This window comes from Nanorana parkeri, unplaced genomic scaffold (genome assembly GCF_000935625.1).
Source record: "Nanorana parkeri isolate BGI_ZX_2015 unplaced genomic scaffold, ASM93562v1 scaffold244, whole genome shotgun sequence".
NCBI classification, from domain to species: Eukaryota; Metazoa; Chordata; class Amphibia; order Anura; family Dicroglossidae; genus Nanorana; species Nanorana parkeri.
In genome coordinates, this window is record NW_017306512.1 from 180,949 (window position 1) to 194,368 (window position 13,420).

A 13,420-nucleotide genomic window follows, 5' to 3' on the forward strand; every position below is an offset into this window, starting at 1 on the left:
GTAAGAACTGTCTGTATTGTCAGAGTAAAACTTGTATTCTCCAGCTTTTATTTTTCAGTGTAGTTATGAATTTAGGTAGTCACCATAAGGCCACATGCACAGTTCTTATTAAAGAAACTTTGTTAGATAAGGCTCATTCTGAATAAGATACTTGGCAGAATCGAATAACGTTTTTGTGGTAGAGGCTTTTAACAATGAATTTGGATCTCTCCTATCTCTGCTGAACATTTTCTGTTTAGTTAATCAGTTCTGAAACTCAGCCAATATTTGTGTGCAAGGGTCATGCAGATATGCTCCAGCACAGTGTGCTCTGACCAATAGTCTCCATATGCTACTGGCTGACTTTTCAAGTACAATAATTATTGTGATATTTGGTAAAGCTCAATCTACAGACCTACCTATTACATTGAATAATAAGATTACAGCAGTTTATTTACCAAATCAATCTAGTCTAAGGCAATTATTCATACAGTGTTTGTGACTTATTGAGGATGAACTAACACAAATAAAACCACGCATGAAGGTCAGCCCATGCTTCCTCTGTAAATAAAGGAAAGTGCATAACTTATAAGGTCACATAAACACCTGATCTCTACTGCAGCCACTGGAAAAGAAGGTGAAGCTATAGCTCAAAGGAGTACTTGAATCTAGTGGAATATATGGAAATCGTAACCAGAATGCCAGAAAGATTGGAACTCTTTGGAAAAAATGTGGGTTTCTGTGATCTCACGTTGATTCCTCTATATCTCTCAGTCTTAAACATACGACTGTTATGTGGTGTTCCCTGGCATCCTGTACAGTTTTGTCTACTACCTCCCAATTGAAACTGTAACACTCCTGTAATAACCTCTTCAAGGTTCTTTAACAAACACATCATACATGAGGACATGGGCTAATGGGAATACCAGTTTAGCACACATAACAACGGACTAAGCTATCCTAAGAACTTTGCTCCTGTATGACAGTCATACACCTGCCTGCTACACACAGTTTGGGTATAACAGTCCTCAAGCTACTTGGCATAGTTTTAAATTGCTTAAATGTGTGTGGGAAGTCTGACATTATGCTTGAAGGAAATCCAGCAATGCCATTTTTGATCTCTGGAACAATAAAATGGGCATGCAGGCAGTTTCTCCAGGTGGCTTGTTCAGGCACATCATCACTTTGTGTCTATGATGCATCCTACTTAACTTGCCACTCACAGAGCCCCATCAGCTCTTAACTAATTTACACTCTAAGCAGTCACCTGAAATTACTTTTAAACCATGCCAAACATCAAATGTCACCAAATAACATGGCAGAGATAGAAATCCTTTCCTCATGACCACACAATGCCAGATGGTAGGGAGGAACTCTGACTTACCACCTTAAAGTGACACTAAACTCAGCAGTTAAACCTTAAAAATACATTCAAGAACATTAACTATTAACAAAATCACAGGAGTGAGCTTGGGGTGGTGGCTACTTTACAACACACACAATGACAATGAGGAACAAAAGTAGCTACCCTCCAAAAGGAACGACAGTGTCAGCACCAATTCAGAGATGATTTGAGGATGTACAGCTGAGTGATACACAAATAATATAAATGATAATATATATGATATTAAAAGAAAAAAAATCTATTGATTCATATGTTGTAACAGGTCAAGACTACAATTTAAAATCATCTGAGGTGAATATACTGAAGTACCTGGATGGAATCTGAAATTGACCTTTCGGGATATTGTCATCATCCAGGAGACACGGGGATATCTCTCATAGACGGCTCCCAATTTGCTGGTAAGTCCAAATATATATGAGCTAATAAGCTTAATGAAGAAAAATCAAATTAACAAATCTTAGGTTACGAAAAAAATGTTTTTTAAAAGTACATTAAGTGGACCTTACACCTTATCCATGAATCTTCTAGTTAATATGTGTAGAACTTTGTTATATAGTCAAATTACATCATGAGCTCACCAGTTGACGTATTTGTCCCATGTCACCCAGCCTTGCATTCTTCTGGCAGCCTCTTCTCATTGATGGCAGTACTATCTTCTAATGCATGACATCAGCAGCCAGCTTCTTTTTCCAATGCACGACATCAGCAGCCAGCTTCTTCCTCCTGCATTTTTTAGCTGGCCAATGGAAGGTGAGCACACCAGATCTTGCGCAAGTGCAGAACAAGATCTAGCAACATGCAATTATGTTAACATTTTGCTGTGGTATCGGGAGTTAATTCTCACTAGACTGGGGTTCATGTCCGAAGTCTGCCTCCAGCATCTATTGATTTAGACTTACCAGGAGGATGTCACCAGAGCATAAAATCATAGACTAGTGGGCAAAAATAAGGTATTTTATTTTATATTAAAACTTGGAGTTTTATTACAACTGAGGCAATTATTTATTATGGAGGGGTGGGCCGGTTGTTACCTATACAATAATGGTTTAATAAGTGGTGCAAGATCCACTTTGAGGCTAGGTTCACACCTGAGCGACTCCTGACCGTGCGGCAATCGTGCACAAAACCGTCACGGAGTTGCCCACCACAGCCGATCGTGCTGGAGGTGCCATTATTTTCTAATAGCACCCCAGTCATGCTGGCGGATTACGCAGTTTCCCACCACGATTCCGCCCTTGTAATTAAACATGATTGCGGCTAAAAAAGCTGCAAGTCATGTGTCGCAAAAAAGGTACTTTTATCTTTTTTTAGTGATTGCAGCGCGGATGTCGCCCCGTTGAAATTAATGGGGCCGCGCGGCAACTGCTGTGTGTACTAGACAGCGATGAAAACATGCTAACTCTTCTCTTCTTCTTGACAGGAAGTGAGCAGAAAACCTTCAAATTGTAACATAGACAGTAATAAAAGCAAAGCCTCTAACGAATTTTGGCTGGAGGCGGGCTTTCAATGTAATATACCAGTGTATGTAATCATACACATACAATATGTATGTCAACTAAATAGTCACGAAAAACCATTAAAAGGGCTTAATTGTAATATGGTAGCAAATACTAAAAATAAGGAAGCTCCCTCTGCAATAGACAACCTGTATATTGTCCAGCTATATGCATAAAGAAGTACCCTCCAGATACAGGAAGACATCATTCAGGCATTTACCCCCCTCCCCTTTGCACACCACTCATTCAGACTAGACAGTAAGGAAAAGGGTGAACACTTACTTTTTTGTCTCATTCCCAACCAGTGCTCTCCTATTCTGTCCTTTCTACTCAGGATGTGGGCAGGCCCCTGACGTCCTTAACTACATAGCCATTTTTGACTGTTGACTGGAGTTTAGATTGAAAATGGTGAAAACAGGCTTGTGAAGTTCAGCAATCGACAATAGCATTTAAGTTTTCTGACTACAATAAACTAGTGATAGATATGGTTGTCACTGGTTACTGCCCAGAAGTGCTCCTTGTGTAGCCTCATCAAAAGACCTTCACTTTTTTATAATACAACACAGGAAATGGCTTCATACCAGTCACCAATTCAAATATTAACATAGCATTTCAAAATCACTTTTGGTTTACAAATGACCTGAGTCACATTCATAAGCCTGATAATGTCTAACTCACGATAACCAAATGTCAACTCTGCTAACACTATGTTCTGTTAAACTTTCTTTTTTTTTTTTTTTGATGGAGCGATGAGATAAAAACAATTAGCCTTTATACACATGTGCTTGAACCATAAATAGAATGATGACGCCACACCTACAAGTCAGAGAGTGCATGTGTGATAGATCACTTCATTTATCTTCTTTTGTGGAGGAAAAGTCCTCTGTCTAATACCAGAACATAACAGGGAACAGTAAATGCCTACAATAAAAAAACATACCCCAAACGGTTGTGCAGTAGGTATGGAGTTTTATTGCTGATAAGAAACCTTCTGGATACTATGTTGTTGATGTGTTTGTTTTCTTGTCTGAATGTTCCAGTTTCTTGTGCGATTTTTGTGGTGCCAGCTGTATGCCACCCTCGGGTGTCTTTCGTAATAAAAATTCCCCTTATTACAGGAATAGGCAAGCTTAGCACCCTAGCTTGGTGAAACCCCATGCCTGCCTCTGGGAATCATGCCTGTGGCTGTCAGTCATGCAGTGCCTAATGGGACTTTTAGTTCCACAACAGCTGGAGTACCGAGGTTGCCTAGGCTCCATAGCAAATTGTCAATGATTCCTCAAACTTGCCCCACATCTCAGAACTTTTCTGTGGATAGCCATGGGACTATACCTCTCTGCAGTCCTCCTCAAATAACATATACAGATCTAAGATTCATAATCACAAAAATATATAAAGAATAAATATTTCAGCACATACAGTACCGGTCAAAAGTTTTAGAACACCCCCATTTTTCCCCCAGTTTTTATTGAAATATAAGCAGTTCAAGTCTGGTGTATAACCTGAAATGCTACTAAGGTAAGCGGTAAACTGCCAGAGGTTTAACAAGAAGTTTAGGTTAACAAAATAATGTACATTTAGAGTTATACAAAAGGGCCTTTGCTAGGGAAGACGTAATGGGTTAACAACTCACATTTGTTCTGCAGCAATGTAAGTAAATTATGCCTTGAAAGTTTATGCTAACAATTCCTACAGGTGTCCCAACGTTTGTTGATTACTCACAAGCCCTCGGTCTGTATAAAAGAAGTGTTGGAACAGACTGTTACTACACCCTCTTAAGCAATATTTAGACAGTATTGTTCTGCAGGAAGTAGTATATTGTTCTCAAAATGGCGAGAAAAAGCCATATAACAAAGGAAGACAGACAGACCATTATAACCCTTAAAAGTGTAGGTCTTTCATTTAGAGAAATTGCAAAGAAAGCCAAGGTGTCCTACACTATCATAAAGCACTTGGAAACTGGAAACTCTCAAAGGAAGAGGCCTGGCAGCCCCAAAGCCACAACAGAATCAGAAGACAAGTTTCTGAGAGTCAACAGCTTGCTTAACAGGCAGCTCACAGGACAACAGCTTCAAGCATATCTTAACACTGATTGAAGTAAGCAAGTCTCTGTTTCAACTGTGACGGAAAGACTTTGAGCTGCAGGCTTGACATGTCGAGTGGCAGTAAGAAAGCCATTACTAAGATGGCAAAATAGGAAAAAGAGGCTAGCGTGAGCCATAAAGCACCACCAGTGGGCTACTGAAGACTGGAAGGTCTTTTGGAACGATGAAACAACATTTGAGATCTTAGGTTCATCACGCAGTGTTTTTGTATACCGTTTAGTAGGTGAAAGAATGGTTCCTCAATGTTTGACACCAACTGTCAAACATGGAGGAGGAAGCGTGAGGGTCTGGGGCTCTTTTGCTGGATCCAGAGTCGGTGACTTGCACAGATTGAGTGGCACCCTGAACCATAACTACTACCGCAGCATTTTGCAGCGCCATGCAATACCCTCTGGTGTATGCCTAGTTGGCCAGGGGTTCATCCTACAGCAATATAATGACCCAAAATATAACTCCAGGCTGTGTCAGAACTATCTTAGAAAAAAAGAACAAGATGGTAGTCCTCAAATCAAGGAATGGCCAGCACCGTCTCCAGACCTAAACCCCACAGAGCTGGTTTAGATGGACTGGACAGAAGGATAAAAGCAAAGCAACCTACAAGTGCACCACATTTAGAGGAACTGCAAGATTTGGGAAGAACTTTTTTGAACAATATTTGATTTCCGTTGTAGAAAGAATGCCAAAAGTGGGTTCGGCTGTTATATCTGCAAAAGGTGGCAACTTTGATGAGTAAAACATTTAGATTACATTTTGTTAAAGAAAACTAATCCATGATTTCTTTTGGATGTCCAAGTGTTTATTTGTTCTATGCTTTATTTTCAGAGTACATTGAGACATTAAACTACGTACATTTCAATGAAAACTGGAAAAATGGGGGTGTTCTAAAGCTTTTATCCCTTGAGGTGATTGCATAGTTGCAGAACCCTGATGCCTTACAAAATATATTCATCCAAAAAACATCTATGTAACAGAGATCGGCCACAATGTCTATTAGTCCAAATCTCTGCCTCTTCATTTCTCCTTCTTCTTTTTGTCAGTTACAGACTCAGTAATGTTATTCCTTGTATGTTGCTTAGCAATTACCTCTGTAAATCTCATCATGCTTTCGAAACATAGTGGCGGACTTGGTAATGTTTACTATGCTGCATAGTGGTTAACAAAATTCTTGAATAAGGAATATAGCGAAAACAAGAAATTTAACAATTTCTGAACATTCTGCTACTTTAAATCAGTAGATAACCACATTAGCATTTACAACTTGCTGTACTTCAGAGAAGTTAATCAGTAATCAGCATATAACCTCTGTTCTGTCACACCTTAGCCTGCCAGATGTAGAAGGAAACTCTCATTTTCAGCTTGATAGAGAATGCAAGGGCAACAATCACTGTATATAGAAGAGCTGTACAGTAAACCATAAGACATTTTTAAAGGAGGACGTTAGTTTTATTATGGAAATGGTGAGAACAAGCAAAACAAACGGTAGGTGTATTTTAATATGCAATATGTAGATCTTGCACATTGAACTTTACTGATGTAAAAACATTTTGTGTGACGCTGACATATTAAAAAAAACAGCTCTGACGGCTTCTGTAAAACTTTCATATAAACTTAGAGCTTCCTTGTATAAATTGACAGCTGAGATAAAAGTCTCCTGTCAAAAATGTACTTGAGTACCTCTTCTGGAACAGTTGCAGAGCACTCAGAGTAATGTTATGCAAGAGTCATAACATTCTGTTACATACCTCGAAGTCATTTGAAGAAATCAAATAGGCAACTTGTGATTCATAGTTTTTCCCCAACATGTTGATGTTTTAAATCTTTAGTAATTAGATTGTGTACGATCTAATAGAATAATATGATTTTTGTACTCTCCATAAAATAATTTTCTCTGCGTTCACTGAAAGACGCAGCATAGATCTTAAATAAGCAACCATAGGGTTATAGCGCTATGGTTACAGATTCAAGATCTATGCTGTGTCCCTCAATGAACAGAAGAGAAATGTGTTTTATAAAATATGTATTTTATGTCAGTACATTTATGGTGGATATATTTACTGTGTGTTGGTTAATCTTTGGCCAAACATCTACAGTAGTGTGAAAAAAATTCAGTCATGTGTACTCCATGTGCACAGGGCAATGCCCCCTTGCATCTTCTTCCTAGCGATTGTGATGTCACACAACCACAACTGCACTTTCGGAATCTCTGTATGGTAGATGAAGTCATGACAGAATATATTTCTTACATACTATCGAGCATATGTAGAAACTTCACAATGGAGATTTGTTCTCACAAGATGCAGAAACTTCCTTCTTCTTGATCTCATATTGCTGTGGAAAGTTGACCTGTGGTTCCTGGACAGACCTACTTGTCCACTGATTCGATATTTAAACCATGTTTATGAGCCATTTAACAACAATCACAGCAAAACCAGATCAGTCTCAGATGAATTAAAGTGACACTAAACTTAAGAGTTAAACCTTAAAAATACATCCTAGTACCTTAACTATTTAAAAAATATATCTTATTTGTGTATTACTCGGCTGTAGATCCTCAAATCATCTCTGAATTCATGCTGACACTGTCCTTCCTTCTGGAGGGCGGCTACTTTTGTTCCCCATGTTCCCTATGTGTGTTATAAAGTAGCCAGTTCACTCCTGTGATGGACTACAATCTCACGTATAGTTTACTAATTTGTATTGAGATTATAGAGGGTTATTCACAAAAGAGTAAAGAGTTTGGAGAAGGCAGGAGAAGTGAATAATCTATGACAATATAGCTAAACTGGAAAGTGAGCTGAATGAATTGGATAATTTTTCCAAATCAGCTATGTTGTCCTAAATTGTTCACTTCTCCTGTCTTCTCCAAACTCTGTCTATTATGGGAGCAAGCTTGGAGCGGTGGCTCCCAGTGTCAGCACCCAGTGGTGTCACAAGGGGGATGTGGCCCGCACCCGGGTGACACCATTGGAGCGGTGACAACGAAATGACTGACAGTCATTTTGGTGTCACCCCCTTTAAAAAGTCGGGCACTCGGTCATGGACCGAGAGCCCGCAAGTCTCTGGAGAGAGGAGGGGACCTCATCCCGCCGGGTGAACGTCCCCTCCTCTTTCTGCCGGCGTCCATCACCAAGATGGCTACCGGCAGGCGTCAATTAGATGACCGCGCATCGCGATGACGTCATCGAACATGCGTGTGGTGACGTCACGCGCATGTGCAATGATGTCACTGCGGGGTGTCATCCCTATCAGCACCAATTCAGAGATGATATGAGGATCTACAGCTGAGTGATACACAAATAAGATATATTTTTTGTTAATAGTTAAGGTATGTGAATGCATTTGTAAGATTTAATTCCTGTCACTTTAAAATATCCTAGATTGCTTATTGTACCCCTAGAAGAAATGTGCTATTTTACCATGTACATAGTGCTTTACTCTTGATGTACAGCATCATACATCATATATACAAACATTTCCAATGTATCTTTTATTTTAAAGTTTACTTCATGTAAACTTATGACAGTAATAGTGTATGCCTACAGTGAAATAAAGGGGTACTTTTGAACATTTCCTTGTTTGGACAGTACATCTGGATTCATTACAAGAAGTAAACTTTAAAATAAAAGATACATTGGAAATAGGAATGTTCAGATACCAAGTACCGTACTCTAAGACTAGACTAGAGAATGTATTTAATGTATGATTTTATATATATATATATACGTTAGGGATTCACCGATACCATTTTTTCCAGTCCAAGTACTAATACTTGTCCAAGCACTCACAGGTACCAATTACCGATACATTTATGTTTAGTGTCATGTGACAGTTTTTCTAAAACAGTACAGGCTAATGATTTCAGGACAGTGGTGGAGCGCCAGGGCCCAGTCACAGCTGCAACTTCTACAATCCTGGTAGTTCTCGTAAAAATGCCAAACATCGGCACTAGTATCTAAACATCCCTAATTGGAAATAATTATTACGAAGCAGACGACACAGTTGATGGATATATTTATAGGATACCATGGTTTTTAAGGTGGATGTATATACATTATTATTGTTGGTATATACAGTTCTGTGTATCTTGTAATAAATATTTGTGTTTTTGTGATCTTTACACGGAGGTCATGCTGATGTATTCATGTAGGAATATGTTTGTTGAGTCCTAGAAACAGGGTTATCTCTTGGGAATTGTCTGGTAGAAGAGCAGAAAAAAGAGAGAGGAAGCGCCACTACCATGCAAGTGTGAAGGTGTGGGTAGATGAGTAAGCCCTGTTGAAGTTATGTTGTTGCTGTTTAGCATGGTGTTAATGATGAACCAAAAAGAGTGTTGCACCTCCCGGCGTTTAACGTTGGAAAACGAGGAAAGGTGAAAATTCAATAATAAAATGATCACATGTGTGGTGTGTAGAAACTCACCGTTAGGTCAATGGTGATGCATTGTCATCAACGAAGGTAGGAGCGATTCTCTTAGGATCCTACATGTTGTGATGAGTAGGTACGTGGTGACTCTAATCGGTTTGAAGTGGGGATGTCCAAAGAAGTGAAGGCTGTTAGGTGTCCAAGTGGCAAGATTCTAAAGTGTGGTTCACTTATTTGGACATCACCACTTCCACTTCAAACCGATTGGAGTCACCTGTACCTACTCATCACAACACGTAGGACCCTAAGAGATTTTTTGTTCTCCTGTCACACGTTTCGGACACCCCGGTCCGTACAAGCAGCACACCAATCAACACAACACCCACCCCAAACCCTGCCAGCTGCCACCATTTCCCTTTGTTCATGGTACTTTTGGAAATTTGCACACAGTGCCATTTTTGGCCAAAATGTTTCGGCGGACAAAATTTCAGTGCATCCCTACTTCTCTTGTTGGTGGCCATAGTCATTGGAACAGAAACTGAGGAAAAATCTCCCAAAGGGAGATAGAGGCCAAAAAAAACATCTTAATTGTTCTATCCTTTTTTTTTTAACTTGCTATTAAAAAAGTGGTTTCATTTCTGTCTGTATCTGCATCCATCATCACTGTGACAAGAAGTGAAGAAAACCCTTCACAATGGCACAGACAGCAATGAAAAGCCTAACAGAGGTTCTGGCCTTCAGTTTCACTTTAGATACCTAATGAGGTTCATAGTAAACTGTATATGAAAATGACTTGTTTAAGAAATAATCCCATATAATGAGGTGACACAATGTGAAATGGCATTTGTGCCTTTGAAGAAAAAACAATGAGGATCATTTGTCAAGCAACTCTGTGACCAAATTAGAAGCAAGCTGCCTCTTAGTAACAGCAAGTATAAGCTACAGCTACATAAGCTGGAAACTGGGACATATTATTATTATTATACAGGATTTGTATAGCGCCAACAGTTTGTGTAGCACTTTATAATATAAGGAAGACATTACAATCACAATACAATTCAAAACAGGATGGTTAGAAGGGCCCTGTCCATGAAAGCTTACAATCTGTATTAGTAAAGGCCTGAGTTTTACTCCATACCGATGCACAATTGGGATGTGGTCAGGGTCAGGTTTTTATACACTGTCAAAGTGCTACTTTAGAGCAGCCGAGTGAAGAATTTATTTTTATCAAGCTTCGCTCCTTTCTTAAATCTAGGTCACTGCTCCTGTTTAGCATTGCCTTGTTGTGTGACATAATTGATTGGGGGGCCCCAATGTTTTTGTTTTCTACAAATTTTATATTGAACAAACATTTTGACATTTGACTGTAATATGCATCTTACTGAAGATACCTTTCTTTTACAACCACACATCTCTTGGTGAGCGTAAATACAGCTCTTCTCTTTTATTTTCTTTCAGGAATACATTCAGTGCATGCTCATTCACCAGACCATGACTCACAAGGACCTTCCTTTTCTACCAGCTACAACCACATACAGTATTCTTCCATCCACCAGCCACTGGTTTCATCGCAATATCATGTCAATTCTGGATATTTCTCACAACAAACGGAGGACTGGTGTTCCAATGGAATATATGATTTGAAACGGATTCCTTCTGACAGCTTGTTTTCTATTGACAATGACATTGTGGATTTGCCACCTGCGAAGAAGGCTAGGATTAGCCCTTGTGCTGGAAGGGTTAAAGGAGATGAGCTGTGTGTTGTTTGTGGAGACAAAGCCTCTGGCTACCATTACAATGCTTTGACATGTGAAGGATGCAAAGGTAAGCTGGTCTGGATATATATCTATATATATATATACAGTACATAGTATATGCATTGCATATATGTATATATATGTCATGGTTACTCTGTGGCCAGAGAGTATTTTGACAGGTCCAAAGGGTAATTTTACTTGCTAAAGCGGAAGTTTACTGTATTGTTATAAAGATTTAGCAAATAATACATTGTGTATGAAACGAGCTTAGAAATTTTAGTAAACCTGCACTCCAAGCAGATTAAAAAAGCACAAATACATGCAGCTCTATATCTATTAATAAATTATTACATGTACCGTTTAAAAACAAAAAAGAAAATCTTAAAAGTACATATATATTTGACCCGATATCAGCCTCATGCATCCCCCTGTACTTTGGAGCTCAGACTGGGAGAGGGAGCCGATAGAGTATGTTGCAGCGCTTATGTGCTAACAAGGAACATGTTGATAACAAGAGAGAGCAGAGTGACAGAGGGATAAACTCATTGTGCTGCTTTTCACTGTCTAGCTACAGGTTGCAGGAGGGATAAAACCGGAAACTGTTACTTAGTTGTGTGCTGCATGGCAGGGCTGCGTAAATCTCAGAACTGGATAGATACGCAATTAAAATTATGTGTCCCACACCAGGTGTTACTCAATAAAAAAGGCTTTTTATAAAGGGGTACATACTTCAAAAAGAGATATAAGGTAACAGTTAACTTGATTTAATTATTTTTCTCAGGTTGTATTACTTGTTGCTTCAGAAAATAACATTTTGCTAGCTCACAATCTATGTTAGGTTAAGTGTTTTTTTAATACAAGGAAAGGTGATTACAGGGCACTGGATGTGGATTATGGCTTTTTCTGACTTGTGCATGTTACATTTGGAGAGTATGTAGGTAAAGGGTCGGCTTACTTAAAAATGATAGTTTTGATAAATGCTGGAGAGTTGAACCACTTAAAAAAGAACTATGGGGTAAGGGTTTTTCCCCATAGCTCTCTTTAGAGTCACGGGAGGACATAAACTAGTCTCCTCCTGTGACCCAAAGCTCAGTATATTGTGGGCTACTGCCTGCGATATACTGCCCAATCCGCAGCAGATCCCAATAATACTGTCGAGATCCACCCAGCTGCGTGAGTGACAGCTGGCTCTGCCTATCTAGAGGCAAAGCCAGCTGTGCTTGCCCCCTCCCCTGTTCGTTCCTCCACTCAGCGCTGGAGGATTGGAGAGGGGAGAATTCGAGCTGGGAGCGGTGACTGACAGTCACAGTTCTCTGCAGGGAGACGATCAAGACTGTTGCCATCATTTCTTTAAACATACATAACATTTTATATAAGAAAAGGTTAGGGTTAAAAAGATGAGGGTAAAATACAGATAGGAAAGATCAGGTGAAAGGGCAGGCTAATACACAGTGTTAAGCGAGCCCAAGCAGCAATGGTCAGCTGTCAGAAAAAAAAACACCAATTGCTTTTAAATGCACTCTTGCATTATTTTAATCAATCAATATTTAGGTCATAATTAGTTATTTAGGGGCACAAAGGGTGCAGATATCACTGGGCATATCATGTCAGGGGTTACCTTTAGCTACTATCTCTTGGACATAGATTCTCCATCTGCCCAACCTATATAATCTTTAGGTGTATTCCTTACTCCACTTTAATCCTAACCATGTTATACAACTCTTGTGTCACATTTCATTCAGACTCATCTGCAACTCAACTCAACTTAACTCACCTTTTTAGGACAAAGGTTGCCTGCTCAGATTAGTCACAGCACAGCATGACTGTAATTGTCACTGTTGTAGTTGTATAAATTCATAAAAAGGCTCTAATAGCATAAAATCTCACATAATACATGTGTGCCTCAGCTGTTCTTTCATGTACCTCCAAGAATTACTACACATACAATTTTTTTTTATTTCTTCTACCTTCTCCAAACCCTTCACCCTTTAGTGAATAGACCTGTTAATGTTTGACAGATGACATAAAGTAATTCCACTCCACAAATGTAGTTCAAAATTTAATAAAATTAGATAATTGACAGATAGTTAAAAAAAAACCTAATTAAGTAGCTTTAATAGCTAAGTATTCTGTGTCTGTCTGGCCATTGTGTGACTGTTAACAAGAGGTGCACCGAAACGAAACCGAAATGAAAATAAATGTCAGGTCGAAACCGAAACCGATAATGTTTTTTATTCTAACTTTTTCAGATTTTTAAAATATTTTATTTGTATTTATTTTTTATAAACTTTTTATTTTTTATATTCTATTTTTATT

The 13,420-nt window shown here is 38.9% G+C and overlaps 1 protein-coding gene across 2 annotated transcripts in view; it reads left to right on the forward strand.

Moving 5' to 3' along the window:
- The window catches only part of NR1H4 (nuclear receptor subfamily 1 group H member 4), a 61,246-nt gene that overhangs the window by 14,237 nt on the left and 33,589 nt on the right, over positions 1 to 13,420 (forward strand). The window contains exons 2-3 of one of the 2 annotated variants that reach the window (XM_018556635.1): positions 1,647 to 1,782; positions 10,806 to 11,171. In XM_018556635.1, coding sequence (XP_018412137.1) covers positions 1,698 to 1,782; positions 10,806 to 11,171 — 451 coding nt within the window. In that variant the 5' untranslated portion in view covers positions 1,647 to 1,697. Of the gene's footprint in view, positions 1 to 1,646; positions 1,783 to 6,352; positions 6,465 to 10,805; positions 11,172 to 13,420 lie in introns of those variants that run through there. The other variant, XM_018556637.1, reaches the window with a different exon arrangement.